The sequence below is a fragment of the Ptychodera flava genome, chromosome 1 (assembly GCF_041260155.1).
Source record: "Ptychodera flava strain L36383 chromosome 1, AS_Pfla_20210202, whole genome shotgun sequence".
Taxonomy (NCBI): domain Eukaryota; kingdom Metazoa; phylum Hemichordata; class Enteropneusta; family Ptychoderidae; genus Ptychodera; species Ptychodera flava.
In genome coordinates, this window is record NC_091928.1 from 3,467,671 (window position 1) to 3,492,823 (window position 25,153).

At 39.7% G+C, this 25,153-nt stretch overlaps 2 protein-coding genes across 2 annotated transcripts in view; one reads left to right on the top strand and one right to left on the bottom strand.

Annotated features, from left to right (window-relative positions):
- The window catches only part of LOC139119635 (DNA helicase MCM9-like), a 52,215-nt gene extending 39,881 nt beyond the window's left edge, over window positions 1-12,334 (top strand). Inside the window, 13 exon segments of the mRNA XM_070683498.1 lie at window positions 1,774-1,947; window positions 2,240-2,316; window positions 3,292-3,421; window positions 4,040-4,090; window positions 4,456-4,573; window positions 4,576-4,614; window positions 4,987-5,163; window positions 5,587-5,666; window positions 6,207-6,429; window positions 7,086-7,182; window positions 7,495-7,678; window positions 9,268-9,346; window positions 9,695-12,334. Coding sequence (XP_070539599.1) covers window positions 1,774-1,947; window positions 2,240-2,316; window positions 3,292-3,421; window positions 4,040-4,090; window positions 4,456-4,573; window positions 4,576-4,614; window positions 4,987-5,163; window positions 5,587-5,666; window positions 6,207-6,429; window positions 7,086-7,182; window positions 7,495-7,678; window positions 9,268-9,346; window positions 9,695-10,854 — 2,589 coding nt within the window. The 3' untranslated portion in view covers window positions 10,855-12,334.
- Window positions 12,335-13,604: 1,270 nt separating this feature from the next.
- LOC139119800 (uncharacterized) lies at window positions 13,605-24,943 on the bottom strand. The gene is made up of 5 exons (XM_070683742.1): window positions 24,848-24,943; window positions 16,856-17,029; window positions 15,238-15,345; window positions 14,298-14,422; window positions 13,605-13,761 (listed from the first exon to the last, which is right to left on the bottom strand). The coding sequence occupies exons 2-4, from the start codon at window positions 17,012-17,014 to the stop codon at window positions 14,336-14,338; spliced, it is 354 nt and encodes a 117-aa protein (XP_070539843.1). The 5' UTR covers window positions 17,015-17,029; window positions 24,848-24,943; the 3' UTR covers window positions 13,605-13,761; window positions 14,298-14,335.
- Between the last annotated feature and the right edge of the window lie 210 nt (window positions 24,944-25,153).

A 25,153-nucleotide genomic window follows, 5' to 3' on the forward strand; every position in this document is an offset into this window, starting at 1 on the left:
CTACCGCCAGTGTAGCTGTAATAACTGTTGCGTTGTTTTTAGTGCCCACGGACGAAGTCCTGGGGGAGTTATAGGTTTGGTCATGTCAGTCCGTCGGCCGTCCGTCCGTCCGTTCACGCAGATATCTCAGACATGCCCTGGTCAATGTCTTTCAAACTTTGCACAAGAATAGTACCCAACCCCATACAGATGCACGTCGATTTGTTTCACAATGCGATCGAATTTGGCCGTGTTAGAGGACTTTTTAGTTTACACCTCCATAGACTCCCATGTATAAGGCAGTTCTCCATAGACTCCCATGTATAAGGCCAAGAAAAATAAAAATTTAGTTTCTCATCGTATTCATATTGCCTAAAGGATGCAGTGACACAGTTTTTTGTCCCCACGGATAAAGTCCAGGGGGCTTATAGATTGGGTCATATCCGTCTGTGAGTCCATCAGTGAGTCCATCGGTTCACGCAGATATCTCAGACATTTTGACAAAATATCATGTGACCTTGGTGACCTTTGACCTCAAATATACATAATTGTCCATAACTCAGTAACCACAAGTGCTAAACCTATCATATTTGGTATGATGGGACACCTTATGACGCCACATATTGTACCCCATTAATTATGCACATATCTAATTTTGAGCGAGCCAATAGAGCCAGAGGTCTGATTTTTGGTATATAGGGATAACTTAGCAATATAATTTGTTTGACAAAACGTCACGTGACCTCAATGACCTTTGACCTCAAATATACATATTTGTCCACAACTCAGTAACCACAAGTGCTACACCCTTCATATTTGGTATGATAGGGCACCTTATGACAAAATATATTGTACCTCATTAATTATGCGCATATCTTATTTTGAGCGAGCCAATAGAGCTAGAGGTCTGATTTTTGGTATATAGGAATAACTTAGCAATACAATTATTTTGACAAAATGTGACGTGACCTCAATGACCTTTGACCTCAAATATATATATATTTGTCCACAAATCAGTAACCACAAGTGCTACACCCTTCATATTTGGTATGATGGGACACCTTATGACACCACATACTGTACCTCATTAATTATGTGCATATCTAATTCTGAGCAAGCCAATAGAGCTGGATGTCCGATTTTTGGTATATAGGGATAACTATAGGGTAGAAATCTAAATATGCCCATCTAAATATTAGACATCTACCATCGAGAACAAAAGAAATTTGCTGTAATTTGAATATTTAAGGAGTTTAAGCAATGTCCACTATAAATAAAGAACCCCTGCCTCAAACTCCACAAAAGTTGCTAGACATATTTTGCCGTTGTCATGCCATTGCTTCGTTTAATAACCAGTTAATCAAATGCCTAATTGACAGGAGGAAATTCAAGACCATATTTGAATAGTAGTATATATTGTCCTCAAAATTACTCTATCACGGCCCAAGTACTCATTGCCTTCAGCAATACTGCCTTGTTTTAAATAAAATTACCATTGATTTTCAATTCAGCTGAAGAGAATCAAGGACTCGGCAAAATTGATCATCTCGTGTTGTTTTTAATTTACTTTGTTACGTCCAGAGCTATATTGATACCAGAATCCCCTCCAAAAAACTTTTCAATACTGCCTACATACTTTTCAGTAAGTCACAAGTTTTTGTAACACTAATGTAACTAAGACATATACAACTCTGGCAGATAAAATGTGATATAATCCACCATATTCCTTGAGAAATATACCAGAATAATTTCCACAATTTTTTGAATGCGATGTCTATCTGTTTATACCTTCAGGCAGATTTTGAGCAGTATTACAAAGAATGCAGGCCTGTACAGTGTACCAATCCTGAGCAGTGTAATTCTGTCAAGTTCATGTGTCTCTCTGACTCAGGATCATCCCCAAGCAGTTGCCGTGACTACCAGGAAATCAAGATTCAGGAACAAGTTCAGAAACTGGCTGTTGGGACTGTATCCTTTGATAATGTGTGTTACTTTGTTCTCAGGCTTATTTTCTAGGAATGATACTTCTGTGGCCTTCTAGTTGGCTATACTCAGTTGGCTACATCTATAGTGCTGCCCTCTACACCTGACATACTCAAAATCTCTTGATACCAGTATGCAGCCATATATTGCAGTGAGATAGAGTGATACAAGGCACATAAAGATAATCGATGTTGGCATTACAAAGTTAATAACTTGAGTTGCTTTTAAGCACTATAGCAGTGTTGAAAGTGATATTGTCCTTATCTTAGTTGATCAGATACCCAGATCAATGTGGGTGGTATTGGAAGATGATCTTGTTGACTGTTGTAAGCCTGGTGATGATGTCACAATAAGGTCAGTGTATAAATGATGAAGTTCATGGTGGTGATGCATTAGATTATCCATTCCTTGGGGACATATACTAGTATTCAGACCCTCAAATTTTTACAATACCTTTCTGGTCTACCGATTGTGGGAACTCATTTGAAGCTCTTGGATAAAATAAATTTTTCACAACCTTATTTTTTGTGAAAATTGATACTAACATTTCTCCCATGGAGTTAAAGGGAAACAATCGTTGGAACTGCGCCTGTGTGAGTTTCTTGTTAACAAACAATGTATTTCATGAATGATGTCTAGATGCAGCTCATCATCAGAGGCTGCAACATTTAAATTATAGGATGTAGATTATGACAGACATGTTTCAACTTTCATAAATCACCATCGTACGTACCTTGGATACAGTGTTAACATTGCTCATATGGGTCCCACATGACCTTTAAGCACAGTTCTGATGACTGTATCCTTTTAACACGGGGATGGTGGCCATTTTGAATTTCAACTGTAAAATCATTTTAGGTAACTTGTTGCTCTGGTACCAAAATTTGCAAAGATAATGAAGAGAATGGTGTAAAGTGAGCAAAAGTTTTAGTCTTTCAATTTCAAGCACATACCCCTCGTTACTAGCTTAAATTAGAAAACACTTCAACAAGAGTTGACTCTTTATTAGTTTAAAATTCAGGTAAACTCAACCTGAAACATGAAAATTCAGGAGATTTTCCCACCTTCTACATTGCAAAATGAAAATGAAAGTTTATGAAGCTAAATCTAGAAAACAGGAGCTGTGTCAGTTTGTTGAACTTGAACTAATGTAGTACTATCCTTGCTGTCATTTTCATTGTTAACACTTCATTTTTACTCTTGATTATGAAAGAGAGTAGTTTTAATTTACATCAAGCAATGTATAAGGGAGTTTCAAACTTGAATTTCATGGTACATGTATTACCATGATTTCAGCATATCACTAACACATAATGTTTGTTCTAACAGTGGTGTAATCATGAGACGATGGAGTTCTATCTATGCAGAGAGTAGACCTGATATTGAAATGGTGATGAAAGCCAACCACATCCTTGTGAAAAATGATCAGAGATCTTTGATAGCTGTCACTGATGAATTGGTGAGTTAGTAACCCTTCATTGTACCCATATTGGTGAGTTAGTAACCCTTCCTTGTACCCATGCTGAGTTAGAGAACCCCCTCTCCTTTCACAAACTCTGAGTTGGAGAACCCCCTCTCCCTTCACCCATTTTGGTCAGTATCGCAACCAAATACTGTTATGGCATGGAATGCATTCATATCAAATTGCAACACGTCACATTGATATTACAATAACAAAAGTTACCTTTACAAATGAATACCTAAGCCCCATCCCTTCCCAATGTCAGCCTTTACAGGTCAGATACATTGACTGTGAATTGGATCAAATGGAAAGCAGCAACACAAAAGCTACAGCATATGTATTTGATAACAGTTACAACTTATCATATAGCCTGGTCACCAATTCGAACACTGCCAAGTCATGACATCATCTTTGACAATCATTATCTTCTATCCTAGCACTATGATACCACACTTGTGTTCTGTGTCCATATGATGCGGTGCACTGATGTGTTTTTGTAAATGATGGTGTGTGGAGCATTCAATCTCATCAGTTTGTTTGCTGGTTGATTTTCCTCCAGTCATGGAACTCTCCATGCTATCATGAAGTCATTCTCACAATTCTGTTTCATTTCAGAGAAAAGAATTTGAAGAATTCTGGGAGAAGTATGATAGTGAACCAATCACAGTAAGTTATTCTGACATGTCCAATGATCAAAAAAGTGGATTGCTGTGTATGTCTGTGATTAGTGCAGGTGTCAAAATGCGAAATAATTACTGACACAGTGGAGTGTCGTACATGTATCTTTGCATGTGTCTGTTGTAGATTGTACCGGTAGTGGTGATGATTGAAGGAAGATTTATCAGTAGATATGGATTTACCGGTATCTTCTTTCTGCAGTTTTAAATTTTGGAAAGCTTAACGTTGTTGAGGTAAATTTAGGGTTGTAACATAAATGTCCAATCTTTGTATTTCAATGGAGGAGGACAAGCTCTCATGAAGACTTTACATAACACCAGGGGTTTTAATGAAAGTTGTTTCCATGGTTACAGGGTCGTAACATCATCCTTGCCAGTTTGTGTCCTCAAGTTTATGGTCTATATGTTGTCAAGTTAGCGGTTGCCATGGTGCTGGCTGGTGGAGTTCAAAGGATTGACTCATCAGGAACTAAAACCAGGGAGAATCTCATCTGTTGCTTGTTGGTGATCCAGGTTAGAAAATACATCATTTGTACACTAATATAGTCAATAGTCTTGCCTTGGCTACTGATCACAATGGAGACTCCGTTCATGTTGTAGTACTGAGATTAATGTGCGCATATCAACTTAGAGGGCGCCATTTATGATAATGCTTATGACACCAAATTTTAAAATGCTTCAAGTTCATATATATTTGTGGTGTCTTTGTGTTTAAAACTCTTTTTTTTCATAAAATTATCAATTCTACTTATTTTATTTGTTTATCTTCCTTGAAAAAGATGAGTTTTACATCCTTTACTATCATCTCTCAGCTGTCAGTACATGCTTGAGTCTTTCTCTGCATGATTCCTGTGTGTGACTCCAAGAGTGACTGTTCTTTCACAGGTACAGGCAAGTCGCAGTTTTTGAAGTATGCTGCAAAAATCACACCCAGATCTGTGTTGACCACTGGTATAGGATCTACCAGCGCTGGTTTGACTGTCAGTGCTGTCAAAGATGGCGGAGAGTGGCAATTGGAGGCTGGTGCCTTGGTCTTGGCTGATGGAGGACTTTGTTGTATTGGTAAGATTTGGAACTTAATAATGTAATGTTTGATTCAATAGTAAACTACTTGATCATTCAACATCATATCATTTAAATTTTTGAATCAATCATTTCCAAGTTTTGATTGCTGTAATTGTAATAACGTATTTCAAATTTTGATGAAATACTAGTTATAGTTATCTCATATAAATTTGTAAGCCAGAAACACTTGCGTCTCCCAATCATATTTCATGACATTATTATAATCTTTCTATAACTTTTGACGGCCATTTAGTTATTGTACTTGTGAAACTTTCAGTAAATTTTTATCTTGATCCACGTTAAAATATGCAATGACTGTCTGCATAATAGTAACAAAAACCAATCAGCCTTCGCTGATTTTCAAGGGCCTCATTTGAAAGTGGACTATGCACTGATGCAAATTATTTTTCACTTTAAAAGATGAATTCAACAGCATCAGAGAGCATGACAGAGGTAGTATCCATGAAGCTATGGAACAGCAAACAATCAGTGTTGCCAAGGTAATGATGCTTTACATTGAACTCCATTTTAATATCTCTATCAAGACATGGCCTAATATTTGGAAATGGTAATTTCAACATTATCTTCATTTTTGGTGCTTCATTTTCAGTATATTAATTAAAGAATGCAACATTGATAATATTTAAGTTTTCTTTTGTGCCAAACATATGGAAACAATTTTAAAATATTGTTGTACCTGGTGAACACTGGGTCCATTTAAAAGCAATGGACTAAGGGGCTCTTTTATAGCTTTTTGAAACAGCTGAACTTCCAAAGGTTACATTGATGTGTAAAGTAGTTCAGTTTTTGCACAGCCTATTTCTTCATCAACGCATGAGTCAAAAATAGTTATTCTCTACAAAACACAGCGGAGCTGTATCGGCCATTAGGTCGCTTGTTCAGTCTTGTGAAAACAACCTTCACGTAACAGTACCAGTACATCTCTGTTCAGTTTTAACTGAGTATCTTGTCAGTGTGTTCCTTTACTGGGCTGGTACATCTCTGTTCAGTTTTAACTGAGTATCTTGTTCTTTTACCAGGCTGGCCTTGTCTGTAAACTGAACACCAGGACCACCATCTTGGCATCAACAAATCCCAAGGGCAAATATGACCCTACTGAATCACTGAGTGTCAATACAGCATTAGCTAGTCCACTACTCAGTAGATTTGACCTTGTACTTGTCCTACTGGATTCTAACAATGAAGAATGGGATAAGATTGTCTCATCTTTCATCCTGGAAGGAAAAACTCCAGAAGAACACGGTTAGTGCTTTTATAATTACCGGTACTTTTATTAAGTACATGGTATTTTTAACCCTTACACTCCTCCCGGTACATGTATTCTCCTGTGTAGAGATCAAAGTTTTACCAGTAAAAGTAAAGGGGTTGATACCAGACTGGGTTGCTATAAATGGTTACCATTGTTGCAAGATTTGAGTTGATACCAAGGTTTTGCAAGACCTAAATCTGATAACTTTCTCTGTTCTTTGAACACAGAGAGGGAAACACTTTCACTCAAAAACACTAGTCAATAAATGAATACTTATTTTTTCAAGATGAAAAAGTCATTTGAAGGAAAATTAATTACAGCTGTACTCTAGTCTTAGACATCTATATTTTCATTCATTTGTCATGCAGCAAAATCCAAAATGCCTTTCTATGCAACAGTTTGGTGTGAATGCAGTTCTGAAGTTTTGGTCATTTTATTCTTTTTCAAGGAATACAATTCTGTGATTTTCAGCTTTACAACTAGCTTGCCATTTACGCATAGATATGGGTTTGACATTTCCACCCTACAGTTTATATTTCAAAGGGTTGAAACTATAAGCTTTGAATCATCAGCAAAATGATGGACATGTTTCTTCAAATAGTAGAATGAACAATTAACTCAAAGTGTTGCATTCTTCCTTTGTTGTCAGTTGTCCCTAAAGACAAGCTATGGAGTATGGAGAAAATGCAAGCCTACATTTGTATGATCAAACAGCTGGAACCAACGCTGACTCCAGAGAGCAATGCGTAAGTGTATCAGTTGTTTTATAGAACACTATCTTGCAGAGTAATCAGAAAGAATGAAAGTTTAGTGAAATGTATCTAATTGTATTAGATGCCACTTGAATGCCACAAGGTTAGTGTCCTGACTTGTCAATTGTTCCATATAGACAGCTTTCAATAACTTCCATGACGGCACTCTGATTGTATTATTTTTGTGAATGTAAAATAGAAAGACTGGTTTGAGAAATGCTTTGCCAATTAATACTTGTACATGATAACCTAAATAGTTATATGTGGATCTCCCACTATTTGTACTGATCTCAATTTGTCCATCAGAGTACTGAGAAGATACTACCAGTGTCAGAGACAAGCTGATCAGAGAAACGCAGCAAGGACAACTATCAGGTTACTTGAGAGTATTGTCAGATTGGCTCAAGCACATGCCAAGTTGATGTGTCATGATGAAGTTACTGTCATGGATGCTGTGGTCGCAGTGTCTCTCATGGAATCCTCAATGCAGGTAAGATTGAAGATGGTGAGATAATGCATACATTACCAAACAAACCAAGTACTTTGTTCAATTCATCGGTCACATAGCAATTGTGATAGACCAACTTTTGGTACCTACTGTACACTGAGACACACACAATAGTATGAAAATGACTGCAGGGTTTGATACTGTGTAGTGATGTTGTCTATATTCTGTTCATCTCTAATTCCCTGCCATGGTTCTGCTAGCTGCTCTGCAATAAAAATGACGCACAGTGTTCTACAGACTCAGTATGCCAAAGAGAACACCTCATGGGTTTGTTCATGTGGTTTTATTTAGTACCATGGTCCCATGGAATTCCAGGTTTAGCCTATTTGGCCCAAACTCATTGACAACAGTGAGTTTGGACCAAACCATTGTGTTGAAAGGGGTAACAGTAAATACATTGCTTCACATCAAACACCTTCCAGTAATATACAAAGTGTAGAAGCGGTAAATAGTTGAGTAGCATGCTGTGATTGCTGAAATGTAAATGGAACAGTAAACACCTATTGCCTGGTCATGAGGGCTATAGCGCCCGTCTATTACCCCGAGGGGCTGTGTGTTACCAGAAACACATCGCTATTCCCCGAGGCCGTAGGCCGAGGGGTATAGCGATGTGTTTCTGGTAACACACGGCCACGAGGGGTAATAGACGAGCGCTATAGCCCGAATAAAGACCAGGCTATAGGTGTTTTATAACACACCACATGCTCATGTTGTATTGTTATATAGTTTTTAATGTGTTTTGATATTTTGCACCGCAACAATCCATTGTGACAAGTTCACTGGGCGATGTTTCCACAGCGGTTTCAGTTGTACGTGGTACCACTTTCTTTCAAAAAATATTCTAAACATACCTAGCGACATCCTTAGTTGCACTTAATCTTTTCTGTCGATGAGCTGTTCAAGTTCCTATGCTGTTGGAAAGTTGGAAAATGTTGGAAAATCTGTTTTAGAGAATGTGTGGTCACCTATCCTGGACGTACATCACGATCTAGTCACCCGCCATTGTTGCAAAGATGCAGACGACACTACGGTCACGTGACCAAACACTTTTCTAAATTGGTCAGGACTATTTCCCTAGGGAAATAGCTTTTCAAAAATGCCCTCTGACGTCACTTTTGTCGATCCGTGGGGACTAGACGTATCTATTTAATCATCACGTGACGTATTCTGGCGAATCGCAACAGGGAATGAGTATGTGGCGTGTTATATATACGTGGTACAAATTAAGAAATTATTGATATTGAATGGTTTAAAATTTAAACTACCGTATATCCTGTATCAGCAAGGTTTTCAACTAGATCCACCAAAACAATGCCTATCTTGCACAAGAATTACATTGTACTGTACCATAGCATACCCCGTATAGGACAACATTTAGATATTAAATGGGGTTAATTTATCTGTAAACCTCAATTACAGGTATGCACCAGAGGAGTGTGGTCAATTTTCACCACTTCGACACATTGTTCTATGTAATTTTTGTCTGTGCAGTCTTATTTTGTGGTACTATGAATTTTTAGCATAGCAACATGTATTTTTTCTTAAACATCTCAATGTATTTGACTCTATAGGGTGCAGCCTTACTAGGTGGTGTGAATGCATTACATACCTCATTCCCTGAACACCCAGAAGAGGAATACAGGACACAGGGTAAGTCACCTTTCAACATTAAAATTCCAGGGAAGGGACACTGAAGTTGGGATAGACTCTCAAACGAGTGTACCTGTTTTAACTTTAGAATATATTTGCAGTGATACATTCTGGTGTAATGTATTCAACCATAGGAGCTGAGAAGAACCGGAATTAAGATTAAGTATGATAACACTCTACATATCATAAAATCTATGACAATACTGTATTGTTTTAATGCTGTTGCATTTACATGTACTTGACTTTACTTTCGACAATTACCTATGACAAAATGATACAATATTTACAGTGTTTTACCAGTACGCTGAGTCAATCAGGTAGATTTTCATATTGTTTTTTTCTCATCAGTTGAGCTAATTCTGACACACCTTGGACTTGAGGAGATTGCGCAGACAGAGATGGCAAAGCTGGCAAGGCATCAGATTGAAGCAGGCTCTGCAGCACTCAATGACCAAGATGAATTTAGAACTGAACAGGTCCATGTACCTGATCAGCCTGACACTACAGGTGATTGGAATCATAGACGGGATAGTGGTGATGGGGTTAATAACCATGGACAGGTCAACCTTGACAGAACATTGGATTTATACAATAGTATGATTGGAGAAGATGAACAAGACAGGGTAGTGGACCAACCAGGACAAAACATTCAGCTTGATTCTGTCAGAGCTACTGATGAAAGTGACCTCAATCATCAAAACAGAGCAAGAACAGATGAAGATGGGGATATTGTCATGGCAACTGCCTCACAAACTGATGATAATAACCGTGAGATGGAGATGAAGATGACAGAAAAGCAAAGGCAGTCTCGCCAGAGAGAGGAAGGCCCAGAGAAACTGTCAGCCAGGTTAGTTGCCAAGATGAACAGCCTTGGTGAAACTGTGAATAAAGATGGAAACTTAGACGACAAAGTTAGAGGTCAGAACAGAAATCATTCTGGTGAAATCAAAGAGAGCAATGCTGATGTTCATTCTGCTGTGAAAAGTAAGATAGCAACTGTGGATGATGACAAACTATGGCAAGTTGATGACAGTTTATCTGGAAACATTTCAACGCCTGATATGATCGCAGGATCTAATCAACATAATGTACACTGTGTTGTGAGTACTGAGGATAAGAAGAGTCCCCCAAACACTGGAATTAATTCCACCGCTCTGCAAAGGATCAAGAAATTTGCTCTGAACAAACAGGAAAAGAAGATGCCCAAACTTCAGCAGGTCCATGATGACAGGAACAATGCTAACAGAAAGGATGTTGCTATTTTTGTAGAGAACAATTTGGACACAGAGACAGGGAAGAAATTGCCAGTTATGAAAGAGAAAGAGAATGATGTTGTAAAAAGTACTATCACTGAAAAATTGACAAACAAAGTCAGAGATAAACAGACTAACAAGAACAAGTCTTTGTCTTTCTCCAGTGAGAGTGAATCAGTGATAAGTACAAAGTCTACGGCTTTACAGAGAGTTAAACTAAACAAGGCATCTACGTCATCTTCCTGGATAATGTGACCACATCTGGAAAGAGAAAACACAGCATGGAAATGGAAATAAGATTTCACCAGAGACTGTAAGAGTTTCATCATCAACGCTGTCAAAGCTTAGTAGATTTACATTTTCACCGAGATCAGAGGAGACACAGATAAACATGACATTAGCAGTGATGGCATAGCAGAATCTACAGTGTCTGCTGAGATGAAAGTAACAAAAAAACAATGACAAAATGCATTGGTAAGGATGACAATGGAGGCAGAGAGAGAAAGCAGATACCATTCAGTCTTGGAAAGGACCAGAGTATTTTCCAAACAGATGATGATTTGGATGATATGGAACTGGATTTCAGTTTTACTGGAATGAATGATAAAACCAATAAACGGCAAAAGATTGAATGAGCTGGCTAAAGTTTTGAAATGACTGACTTTCCAGCCAGTCTTTAACAATACTGGCATTTTGTAAGCTAAAATAACAATGCTCAAAACAAGCAAACATACATTGTGTTCACAACAATCATGGAGCAATGGTAACATTGCTTTACTGGGGCAGATTTTTGATCAGCTTTATAATTTAACATATAGATGAACTTGTCTGACACAAGTTTCAAAGTAAACATGGGACAAAAATCATTGAATCATGTTGGAAACAGAGATTAAAGTTGTCTAGTAGGGCTGATTTGGTGTACGATGTGGAAACTAAAGTAAAATATTACTTTGTAACCTGCACAGCATGTACAGTGCTACATGTAACTTTGGTTGCCCATGATAGAACATTGTGGTGATGATCTGATAACATGTGTAATGAACAGACTAGAAATTATGACACTAGATTACCATTGATATCTTGGTAGTCTGTAACACAGCTGTCCATTGGAAATTTTGGACTGCATTGTTGAACAGCTTTATTTAAACAAAAACAACCCCAATACAGTATAATAATTAAGCAATAAACCACAACCAGTGACGGTATACCACAAAATTTTGACCAGTTCATGACATATATGCATGAGCGATAGTGAGTGCATATATGAAGTGAACTGGTGAAAACTTAGTGGTATCCTCATTGCTGGGTTGACTCATAACTTAAAGTATATTGAAATTCTGGCATGAAATGTCAAAATAGGAATTTTTTGCTCTCTGAGAGCTTACGCATGTTCCAACCCTGCGAATATGGCACGGTTATCTTCATATCTCGACCAATCAGATCACTTTATTTGCACCATCAATATACTGGTATGATATAATCCTAAATACAAATGTTGCTTTAGAATGGTGAAATGCTATAGACATTCCCTGTACAAGTAAATCACACGATGACACAGTCACTATCATGTCATCTTCACTAGACACTTTGAGCAGATGTAACTTTGCTGAAATAACCTATCCATCATCTGACAAAACAATTGTTTAAAACCTAACAAATAATCAATCATGGAAAGCAAATTCACATCTTGAAAATTTTAGTAATTTTTGATGTTAACAATAACAATATCTTATTGTAAACTGATAGTTCAGATCATACATTATGTCCTTACAGGCACATGGGGCATATATTAAAATAACATAGTAGTTTCTCTGTGTGTAATTCATGAGTAGGTGAATAGAAAGTATTCTTGATCTACAAGGATAAGTGAGAAGAACAAATTATTTTGAAACACTGTTTAATCTGTACAGAATGATCTATTTTAATTGAAATCAAGCAAGCTGTGGGAAATTTGCTTGGCTTTCATTTGTTGAGAATAGCAATGTGAAGATGGCAGTTGTTAAAGCTTTATAATTTCATTATTCAGTAGACATGCCTCGTCTGTACAGTCTTTTCAAAACCAATGGGAATATGAGTGTCCTCCAGGTTTTATGTAAATTCACCTTGATTGCATGGTGCCTTCACATGTTATCTTATGCACTGGTAAACTTTTTATAACATTTCACTTTCTACAGGATGTACCAGCAGTCTATACATGACATTGCTGTTTGTATGATGCTGATTTGTAGAGATATTCCACGACAGCATCTTGTCAGTCATTTCACATTTACAGATGAAAACCTCAGATTTAAAAAAACGTTTTCCATGAAGAGATGAATCCAATTGCAATTTCTTAGAAGAAAATCTCCAAACAATTTGGTCTGTATCATCTGAGAGTTATGTTATGGTTTCCAGATATCATATCGCTATGTACATTACAGTAGTACAATGATTGCCGTTTCACACTACACTGAACAGCTTACAGGTGGTGTTGAAGGTAAATATGCACATAACTGGGATGTGGAAAGAACGTATTCAAGTTTATTTCAGTACTTGTGGCAACTGGCCAAAATGTACAAAAACATTATAATAATGTAATGTCGTACATGATTCACTGGGAAAAAGTGTGATCCATGATATTTAACAACAGCAGCTGAAATATTTCATAGTTTAACATGAAAGAAGAACAATACTATGGTCAACAGACAAATTATTTGGTACAACCCAACTGTTCCATGAGTATGTGGTAGTTTTGCAGAGGTTCATCCCACACTGGTGATGAATTATGCTGACAGTAAAAATCAGTCTTGTTTATTCCTTTCTTAATATCTGCATTTAGTACCAGTCACAGTGACATTGAGTAATGTTCCATTCCTTATCTTTCAATCCATAATCAATCCTATGATTTGTAAAGTTTACAGAATACACAAATGTTGATTTACTTAATACCTGTGGTGTTACCTTAGTGACTGATAGTCACTAGCCTGAGCCTAATGAGACTAAAATTTACACAATAAACGTCAAAATATGTTTGAAACAATGTTGTTTTTATTTTGTTTTCTGCAGTATCAAATCCATGTAAGCACCAGTCACTAAATCATCTTTATGAACACCTAGCTTATCCATTAAAGTGTTTGCGATTGTTTGACCTTCTTCAAAGCTCTGACTTGGTTCCATCACAACCTGAAATGAATGAGTTAGACTCCTGTCAATCAATCATATAGCCAATAGAACAGAGAACTTCAGTGTTCTTTATTCATGAATATCTCATCATGGTACTGACCTGAATGATACAAATTATGACCCATAAAATAGAAGTGCACTTTCACCCTTTGAGTGCCAAAGTAAATTTTATCACCTTTGTAGAATAAAACCCTAACAAATTTTTTCATATTTTTTTTCAGAAATACATAAAAATTTACGAATGTTGCACTTAAATTTTGGAGGGTTAAATGGGACAAAGTCACACTTTAGCAATACTTTTGGCTTGTACCGGGGGTAAGTGATGAAACAAAGCAATTTCTTTCTGCATTACTACTTTGCAGAGAATTAGTTCATTTGATGTCAGAGTCATTATGGACCTTTCATTTTTTCTTCTGATAAATCAATGAAAGTGGTGAGTATTCACTATGTGACTGTATGAAGTGATTAAATCACTGCAATACTGTGAATACATCTGATATATCTAGCTAGCTGTAGCTTTACTAATATTCACAAACCTCTAATTCAATGAAATCTCCAAGACCATCTACTTCATCTATGTGTATCCTAGTCTGACCAACCAAATACAACTGCGTGTTTTTCGTACTTCACCAATGACACCAAGGGCTTCTCCCAGGGTTAGCTGCAAATGTACAATGTAAATGGATAATACGATTAGACAAGCACTCACCAGGTATACTATGGAACTCTGTTTTCTTGATTTTTTCGTTGCATCTATTATTTTGATTGCAATTTCAAGGCATAAACACATTACAATGAATTCTGATAAATTTGCATTAGTACTGGTAGGTGATGAGTGCACATGACAAGCTGTCTGATTCATGATTCCTGAAATGATCAAATCTTTGTCTGGGACATTCAACAGCTGGAGCAAATAACTCAGTGTTTGTATTATGGGCTTTCTTTACAACACTACCAAGTATCTTTCTTTGTGGAAAAATGTTACGATAGCCTCTTGAAGATCAACGCATTATTGACTTTGTAAAGTTACTTCCAATATTATTTCAACTGGTTACAAGCCATAACATAATATACATCAGTGAGTAGACTGAATAACATACACACAAGATAAACTAGAAATGAAATCACACTGGTACATATTAAAGCAATGCGTTTTTGTGATCTCCATAATATGAGAGAGTTCATCACCATTTTAGTTGTGCTCTCTTGCTTGTTGTTCATTCTCTGAATAGCTAGGGAAGTAAAACTACTGATACTACAAACTATGAATTAAAATATCAGCCTATCTACCTGATAGAAATCAGAGAATATATACTGGTACAATCAGACATAATGTAGAATAAGATATGTTGTTACTACCGGTATGTGAATGGCACTGATTTGGTTTGATTCCCCTGGCATCTGAACTCTGAAGAACCAAACACTGATAATAGTCTGTGGTTAAATTTTATTCACACAAAAGATAGTACACTTTACCTTTAATTCCTCTGGAGCTGAAATGTGTGAAACTTGAAACTCAGAAGTTTTCGGACCAGCTGAATCTGCTCGCTTGTAAAAAATTAATTCTGCAAGTTTATCTTTGTTCTGGTGGCAAAGCAAAAGAAAGCGTTGTATTTCGTTGGTATCACAAATTCTGAACAAAGACACTGACAATGATTGATGACAATTACTTATTGTATGTTTTTACATACTGGTCACAACAAGCTTGGCTTCCATAAAATGTCAAGAAAATGTTTATCTCAGAAGCACATACTGAACTAATACATTTGACTTCTGCAGATTATCCCAGTGAAACAACATTAATTTTAGTCATCTTGCAAACAACTAAAGTGACATGTAGACTGAAAGATTCCATCGTATATAGATCTCCGCCAGCTCCAACCCCAACCTGGGGAGTTGAAGTTGGTGGAGACCGTACACGTCTGAGTCTTTTGGTCTAAGAAACCCATTACTGGTAACTCTACTTGGGATCAGTGCCTGAACTTACTTATCAATTTTATTTCCTTCCATCTTTCTCTTTCCATACGACAGAAGATGCAATTTCACATTCTCTAACAATGGCAGTCATGTAGCTTGAAATTGAACTTCTCATCTGATGACGTCATGAATGATCAGTTCTATGATCTGATATCGATGTGGAATTCTACAAATTTCTCCCTTTTATGTTTGTGTATCCATCTGCTTGAATTGATGAGTATTTGTGACTATAAAGAGCCATACTCCAAAATATCAACTTGCAGATATAATAATTCATTTTACATTTTTGTAAATGCCAGGAGTCACGATCAACCTTTGCCCTCCAAAGTTCATATGTCACCCTAAGGTCATGTTAGTTAAAACCAATGAGGCATTAAAATGTTCCATGTGTTACATTTTAACAAAGATTTGAATATATATATATATATATATATATATATATATATATATATATATATATATATATATATATTATATATATCAAGTAGTTCATTAAGTAAATTTCATAAATTTTACTTAATGAACTACTCCTGCAGCCCTACCTAGAAAATGGAACTGCCAACTACATACCAACACCTTTGCCACCTGCAAGCCAATGAGCATTCTGTATGTCGGGAGCTAGGATTCTTCAGCTGTATATATATATATATATATATATATATATATATATATATATATATATATATATATATATATATATATATATATATATATATATATATATATATATATATATATATATATATATATATATATATATATATATATATATATAATACACAGTGAAACCTGTCTAAACCAAAACCTGTCTAAATTGAACCCTTTTCAAATTTTCCAAGACCCATTCCGATGGTACACCTCTCCAGAAAACAATTTTCTCTGTCCCTGAAGGCTTTGGTTTTTTAGACAGGTTTTACTATACACACACACAACCCAGTAGGTATTGTAAACATGTTTACAAATTTAACCTGCTATAACGGTAATATACCATGCCAAGTAGGTGAAAATACAAGTAGGGCACTGCTTTTTACTGACTTTGCAGTGCAGATGGGTATGTGATAGACCAGGCAAGACAAGGGTTAATACCACTCTACCCTGAAGGTAGCCATTAACTCACTTTGATAACTCTGAGCTTTAATCTTCCATTTTCACATTTAAAGAAAGTGTCTTCCTGCTTCAGTATCTGTCTGTCCTGACTGCTGCTCAGCTCTGATGCCACTTGGTGAAGACGGATCACATTCCTTGCCTTGGCTTTGATCTCAACATTCTTTGGCATCCTATGATGATGCAACTATTCAAAAAAAGATACAAAAATGAAGGAAACCTGGACGTAAATACAACCATGTGCATACATATAGTAATGTGGAAGTAGTTAGAAGCTGGGGAAGTTTAAATGAAATCAAAATTGCTGCAGCTGACTTCATGGATTAGACTGGAAAGATTCTAAAGTGTTTTGAAATTTACTGACGGAAAGAGTTGCATATTGTATCACAGGAACCATTGTCATTCACTTTGGAAGATTGCCAGAGAATATGCTACCAAGACATCAGAAAAAGTTAAAACAAAGTTATTATTATTAACTTTTCTAAGAAAACTAGATCTATCAGCTATTAAATGGGAGCCTGGCCGGGTAGGTACTGTTCCATGGAACTGGCTAAATACCAATATGAAGATAAGCCATAATTCTGCATCACTACAATGCCTTGCCTATTAAATTATTTTCTGACTATTCCCCTTGGCCATAATTACACAGTGATGGTAAAACCAATGCATTTTATTCAATCCCCAATTTGTAGAAGGATAATTATTCCTACAGCATTCTCTCATTGTTACATCTACAACTTCAAGCAATGTGAGTGAAGTGCTTTAATTAGGTATGGACTGTTGGTATGACAACACATCTCAGCAACCAAAATGACACCAGTAAAACTGTATTGATGTAGCACAGTCCCTCTATGACAGAGGAACCATGGATATAGTAATAAAAGAACAACAAAAATAACATGGGTAATATTTGTTTACATTTGAATTGATCAGTATGCTATCATAACTGCTAGAGTTCAAGTATCTGGAGAATAGGATGTTTGAAATCAATGAGACCCTCCAATCTGCACAGACTGGATTTTGTCTTTTGGTTTTTGTCTACAAAGATATTAGCTACATATTTAACCCTTTTCCTGCCGAGCACCCTGTCCGTTATCCTGCCAAGTCGGTCAAAACCGGCCCCCTTTTCCGTGTCTACAGAAGATAGGCTCTCCTGCACGCTTTCCTGCCAGGCATTTGGCGGGAAAATACCGCATTTTCGGGTACGATTACCGACCATATACGTGTTAGACTTCAAAATTTTTGCATGCCCGTATAGAGGGGCAACCGCTGATGAGGTTGTGTCGAGAAAATAACGAGGTCTTGGGCGTTGTTTGCCCCGGGGGACGTGCACTTTTATGCCCTTTTCTAGCTTACTTTTGCGGAAGTAAAGCTCGTTCGCCGTCACGCACGTCCACACCGGGGAAACATCACCTCGCTCGTGGGTTAGTAGAAGACCCAGGGGTTAGTGCTATGGGTGCGGCAGCACCCTCAAACCTGTCCTGTTCCCCCTGGGTTGTGTCACTTGGCCACGTACTTTGAACGACTTGGAAGAGTCGCACAGTGCAGTCTGCTTTGACGTAGTGTCAACGACATAGCTTCGCCATTGAAGGAAGGCGTGTACGTAGTTTGGCCAGTTCAGTGCACACTTAGCTCGTTAGTGTTACCGTTTCCTAACAGGTTAGTTGTGCAGTTGTTACTAAGGTGCAGTTTTGTACCACCTTAGCTCTGGACAGTGCAACTGCTCTATGCACTAACCCAAACGACAGATGGTTGGTACAACGTCTACGTCGCACGAGCACAGCCTCCGTTGGGCTGTGCCCCTCCCACGTGATACAACGCACGTTCATCCATTACTATAGCCTCCTTACGGATCTGCCAAAATGAAAGTGGGGGTAAAAACAAAACAAACGAAAATATGCGATCATAGATAGTATTTTATTCGGAATAATTTACATTATGCCGAACAATAAACCTCGGAGTCTGTCTCGACGTCCGAGTGCATGGTCCGTGTTTCAAAAATTACAATCGGGGTGGCAGATCCGTGTTACAAAAATATAATAGGGGGAATTGTACAAAATAATCCGTCTAAACAAAACAAACGAAAATATGCGATCCATAGATAGTATTTTATTCGGGAATAATTTACATTATGCCGAATAATAAATCTCAGAGTCTGTCTCGACGTCCGAGTGCATGGTCCGTGTTAAAAGATTACAATCGGGGGATTGTACAAAATAATCCGTGTTTCAATTTACAATCAGCGGGATCATAAGCACAAAAAAACAAACGGCACAACCGTGCTCAAAATGTGATCATGGTCCGTGTTAAGAATACAGTCAAGCCACTGTTAGACGAAGCTGTCCCCTGTCCATTATTTATGTCGGTTCTCTTGCTGATGGGTGTCGTCGGGGCTGTGTGAGTAGAGGTCTGCACGCCAACGCTCCTCTTACCTCATAGCATCATGCGATGATGAAAAGCCGCAAAACACTCGCCCTCGTGAAGATGAACCCCGCACAGACTACATCCTTTGGACGTCTCAGACAGTCGTCCGCTCGCAGTGGTCTTACCCTCTCTGCTGCATACTTTACAGCATTTCTGCCGCCCCTCCAAACGGCTGACAACGTGCATCGGCTGATTTTGTGGATTTATGTACGAGGCAAGAGAAACGGTGGCCTCGACCTCTCTCACACTGGGCTGCGATCGCCCACAATAACCGCCAATGAGTTGTTTCCCGAAACGCAGATGAAACATCTTATGGGTCAGCTTACTATCAGGGTGTACATGCTTGAAGCATATATATGCATTTACCAGGCAACATCAATCAGGTACATGCCAGATATGTCCACCATCTGTGATTCTTGCGCCCAGTGTGAAAGTACTTGCGCTTCTGGTTGGCTCGGTCGACACCTCCCATGTACCGGCGATAATTATACAGCGACAGAGGCACTTGTCGCTGCTCGTCTCCCTCCCCCACTGGCACGCACTCCAAGGGTGGATAGACCGTATTCAAGATCAGCACCTGAGCGTTACTATCCTGATAAGCAGTGATGTTTAGACGAGAGTCCGTTCTGGTCGTGGCTTTCATATCCCCAACAGACAGAGGAAGGCGCTTCCTCTTACCCGGCGGAATTAATTGAGGGGGCATGGTGCGACGATTACGGCGGTTAAAACTCCCGACCATGTAGATCCCGGTCTCCATCAGCTCTCTAGCAGTAACGACCGTGCTAAACAGGCTATCACAAAATAGGCTGTGATTATATCCACAAAATGGCTGGACCAGCTCCATCGTAATTCTTTTCACCACACCTCACTCCTGCCGTCTCCCATCAGTCCGATCCCGAAATTTCACACCTAGGTACGGTGCAAAGTTAGCGATGTATGCAGTGGTGGAGTCGCACAGCTGCCATATCTTGAAACCGTCTCGATCAGGCTTATGCGGTAATCTCTGCTTAAATTTAGAACGGCCCTTAAATCGCACCATGCCCTCATCGATGGAGATCTCTCTCTACCCATCTTATAATTATTTACGCACCTGTCAACTATGGGCTCCATCCATGGATTGATTTTATAAAGGGGATCCTCCTGACACCGACGTCGGCGGCGTGCCTCATCAGGATCACGACGTGGATCGTTCTCTGGGTCTGCCAGATGAAAGTATCGCATAAGCTGCTGAAAGCGACTGCGGGTAATCACAGTAGAAATACCCTGGTTTCTCAGAATGGATTGCTAGACCAATAATCCTCCACTGATGATTTACGGTCGATACCCATACAGACTAAGACGCCAATGAACGCCTGCACCTCTTGGTAGTCAGCGTTACGCCAGTATTTATCTATCTTCCTAGCGATATATCGCTGGTGGAATTTGGCGTATTTATTAGTCTCGTCCTTTGCCAATCTGATCAGTGTAGCTGGAATAAACTTAAAAAGTAATCGATCTCACGGAGTGGCTGGGCAAGGTGAAAGTCGGTCCTCTCTCATGGTCAAAATCGGTCTCCTCAAATATATTAGCATCAGTAGTTTCCGACATACGCCAGACAGGAGGGGTGTCGTCCTCCGCCAACACAGCAGCAACGTCATCATCGTCGTCAGAGCTTGCCTCACCTACATACTGCCTGTCATAAAAGTCATCGTCCTCTGCCGCATCCTCGTCAACCTCCGAGTCGGACTCAGCGGTGATATCACCGTCGTCTGGGCGTCTGGGCCTGAACTCGCCCGTAGCGGCATCAAGGATCATATCTGGCTCAAAATCAGGTGGGCTATCCTGATAACGAACCCTCCGCACTATCTTTTTCGCGGGGACATCGCAGCACACGAAACTATGGCAGCAGCGGGCTGGGCACCTCTGCTGATGACAAGGACTCAAGCTCTTTCGCACTGGGCACAGGAACCTCTCCTGACGCAGGATGAGGGCTCATGGTGCACGCAACAGGTGGTGTCTCTCCCGGAGCAGCCGGGGGAGAACCAATGGCATCAGCCGTCTCGTTACTCACTGTCTCACTAGCAGCAGCAGACGTAGTCTGTGCAGGTGAAGTATCTCCCACAAGAGCAGATGTAGTCTCTGCAGGTGAAGTAGTCTCTCCCGGAGCAGCCGGGTGAGAACCACTGGCAACCGGTGACCCATCATCATCCTCATCGGCAGAACGATCAGTCTTACGTTTACACTTACCACTGGGTTTTTCAGCCGGAGATAGCTTCGCCTTACGGGAGCGTTTCTTGCCCGACTTCTTAGAACGTTTACTAGGGACATCACAACGATCGCTACCACTACCGCCCGGAGACTCTGCATCTTTGAGCTTCAGTCGTCTGCTCGCCTTCAGAAAACTTTTGCGGTCCGTCAAGCTCATGTCTGGAACAGTGTCGACAGACTAGCAGGTCCCACCCTTTTAAAGCCACAGGGAAACAAAGCCCTGGACATGATTGGACGCAGGGGTGTTTATATATGCAGCCACCTGTTATTATAATGGACCTACGGCAATCAGTCCACCACCGGCGCTGACATTCCTACCCGTCATGTAAATTGCCTGTCCGCACCATTTGATATGCTAATAATACTCATTTGCAATGCAAATCCCTCGAGCACTTAGCATAACATAGTCAATGTCATTAGCATCTCAACTTGACATTCCGTCCAGCTGGGTACGTGCATGCGCACCTGCCACCCAAGGACGTTGGCCCAAGCCCATGTTTAGTACGGGTGGGAAACCCGTATCTTTAACCTCATGTCCCTTCTATGTACGCCTGCGCAGGGCGTATTGTCATCCAAGTCGGTGACAAGCCAACCCGATAGATCGCCCATTAAGCAGTAATGGACTGGCCGTCTCGTTCTTGTACGGCAACGAACAGTGCTTCAGCAGCTTGTTTAGGTCATAACCGTCGCCTGCCGAGCGCTTACCCAACTAAGGCGGTCAAAGATGAAGGATGCCAAAATTGTCAACAGCTGTCTCGGCCTCGTCCGTTGGGCAAACATGGCTCCTTCAAATAACGTGGCCAGCACGTCTACGTCACCAGCGGTGATGACGACCCGTCATTGACGCCCGAGTGCGTAAAACTCGGAATATACCGACAGGTACCTCTACCTGAGTCGGTCATACTACGGTATAAACCAAACACAGGTCTGCCAACTCCCGTTAGACTCGGCCGTTAGCCGAACTTCACAGGGACAACATAGGCGTAACAAGTCGGTGAACAACGGTTCACGCACCTAACCGCAGCCGCCAAGTCGGTGAACAATGGTATCAAATTTTGAGCCCATGTTCGTGAATGGCAAGGCTGAGGCGGTGTGTTTCGTTGCACGGCTTGAACGTCTAGAGCCAAGTGCAGCCGACAACGTCCGACATCTGAGTGGGTAGTCTTTTCGAGAAGGTAACAAGTCGGTTAAAAGCGGTGGTTACCCTTCACAAATGTCGCTCAAGTCCGTTCGGATCAGTTCCATGTCAGGGACTAATCAAGCCGAGTCCGTCAAATCCGTCCGCACTTCCCGTCAATCAGGACTAAGTCCGTGATTTTCGTCTCGCACCATTGGCAAAAATTGCACCGCCAGCTGAGGCGGTCTTAGGCGGTTGCCTTACAGATTAGCGTTGCCGAGACGGTCAATTTCGGCCGCAATCTATGTAGTGCCTCAGAGCCAAGTTAGCCCAAACTCCGCTAGGATACGTCACCGTGCTAACCTGCCAAGTACGCTACTCGTCCCCCCCCAAAAAAACAGTCCCCCAACAGGTGGGGGACTGGCTGGGTAGCTTCTGCACCTTTCCCTGCCGTTGGACTCTCTGTGAACCCATTTCGAGAGCAAACGCCGTTCCTCGCCCAAAACCTGTCCTCGAACGACCCCTAGCGCGAGCAAGGGTTTGCTACACGTAGTTCCGTCGACTAGGCAGGAAAGGGGTACCAAAAAGTAGCCCGATTTCCACTGCCTTGGCAGGATAACGGCCGTGGCTGCTCAGATTCTAGCTACACCGAATTTCAAGCGGATTTTCACCGACTTGGCAGGAAAAGGTTTAAGACAGGAAATGGTACAGTACAGCTATTTTGTGTTCACTACGGTGTTATGGCCCACTTCCAGAATTTGAACCGTGAATGGTGGGATGGTTTTCCCACCAATTCATTTTTCAGTCAGGAAAAAACTGAGGAAGCAGGGCAATTACCAACCATGCAACACACAGTATGATTCTGTTTGACAAAGTCACTTAAGAATATCATTATTAGATTTTTTGTGCAATTGTCAACAGAACGTCTGCGGTATGTTTTGATTGTGTTGATACGGTAGAATGTAATATCATAGAGAGTGTTCTTTGTAGGAAGAGTGGGCGGTGCTCAATGTAACTTTTGATCATTTAGTGATTGGACATCAAGAGAAGTGGGCATTATAGATGGATATTCCTCAACATAAGTACAATAAACAAAATGCTAAATACCAATCCCTGATCACATTGCTTGACAAGGCTGGCCAGTGGCCAATGACAGCAATAGGAAGAACAGAGCATACTGTATGCTTTTCATCAGTCACTGACAGCCAGTGCCGGAAATGGGACAGGGAACCATATTAGGACTTCTTTTGCAATCACCAGATCAGTCATCAGTATTCTTACCGAAACTACTTTTTTGCTATTCTTTTTTCACTCTTTGAAACAGCTAGCTTTTGTTCTGTTTTATGCACTATTATCATTCTGTTTTTTTACTTCTATATTTCTTTTGTTTGTTTCACTCTCTTAACTCACTCTCTGTAGCTCTTAGACTTCTCATGGAACATTTCAAATACTATAAAAGAATTAATTATTCATGTAGATTTAATCTTGCCAATTTCGCTTAATAAATTTACTGCACTTCACAAAATCCCAGAGAAAACGTTAAATAGATGTTTCATTTGCACTATCCAAGTGTAAATGTCTCCAACACTAGTCAAATTAAATCCTCCGGAAAATTAACATTTTTACAGTACTTTCAATTTTCTTTCCTGTGATTTCAAAAACTTTGTAACCATACACAGGCACAGACTTTGTCAGCCATCTGTGAGAATAATTCCTATTCTGCCTTTGCAGAACTTGACCTTTGGCCTGTGCTTAGCATTTCTTACTGTCAAACAGCTCTTTCAATCAACAAAAACATTTCAACAAGAATTAAAGAACTGGGACAGTGTCGTTAAATGAGAGACAAACAACAACAACAACAACAAAACAAAAAACGCTTCCAGTGAAACGTAAAAAATATTGGCTGGATTGGCCGAGTTTAAAAATAATTCCGAATTGAGAAGGGGAATAATGAATAACGCACCCCGATCAATCACGCCCTGTCCAGCATATGTACATAATCCCTCTTTGGCTATTCCAAAGGTCGAGGTGTACCGTATATAAAATTCCAGGCAATGCAATGCGTGCACCGAGCTCCGAGCCATCCCAAAAGTGCCTCAGCCTGTTTTGAACATATGATAAAATGCGAATGAGCGATGGAAAATTCCTTCCCTAACTTAACACCAAAGTCACGGATAAGGTGTCAAATGTGCGGTAACTCCTGTAGAATAGAATTACCTGACGCTGGAAGAAACACCTAAATTTGACGTGAACAAGTGTGTTACACTGTCCCCGGCAACCCTGTGCATGCTGTGTGTACCGGCAAAATAAAACTTGAAGTTTCCACCAAAAATGCATGATGGGAAATAAAGTACCGGCACTACAGTTCTTTTGGTATGAATCTGTAGATACATCCGCAAGTACTGTGAGCAAAACTGTTTCTTTGCCAACAATTTCCTGTGCTGTTGAAGATACAGAAATCAATATTGACTCTAAATTTGGTGGGACTAATGCAGCTGACAAGGAAATCTTACAGCAGTCATG

Coding starts and splice junctions, on each gene's coding strand:
- LOC139119800 (XM_070683742.1), bottom strand. CDS start 17,014: ATGCCAAAGAATGTTGAGATCAAAGCCAAGGCAAGGAATGTGATCCGT. Junction 15,346..16,855: donor TAAAGCTCAGAGTTATCAAA/GTGAGTTAATGG, acceptor CTTTGCCACCAG/AACAAAGATAAACTTGCAGA. Junction 14,423..15,237: donor CAGCTCCAGAGGAATTAAAG/GTAAAGTGTACT, acceptor GTACATTTGCAG/CTAACCCTGGGAGAAGCCCT.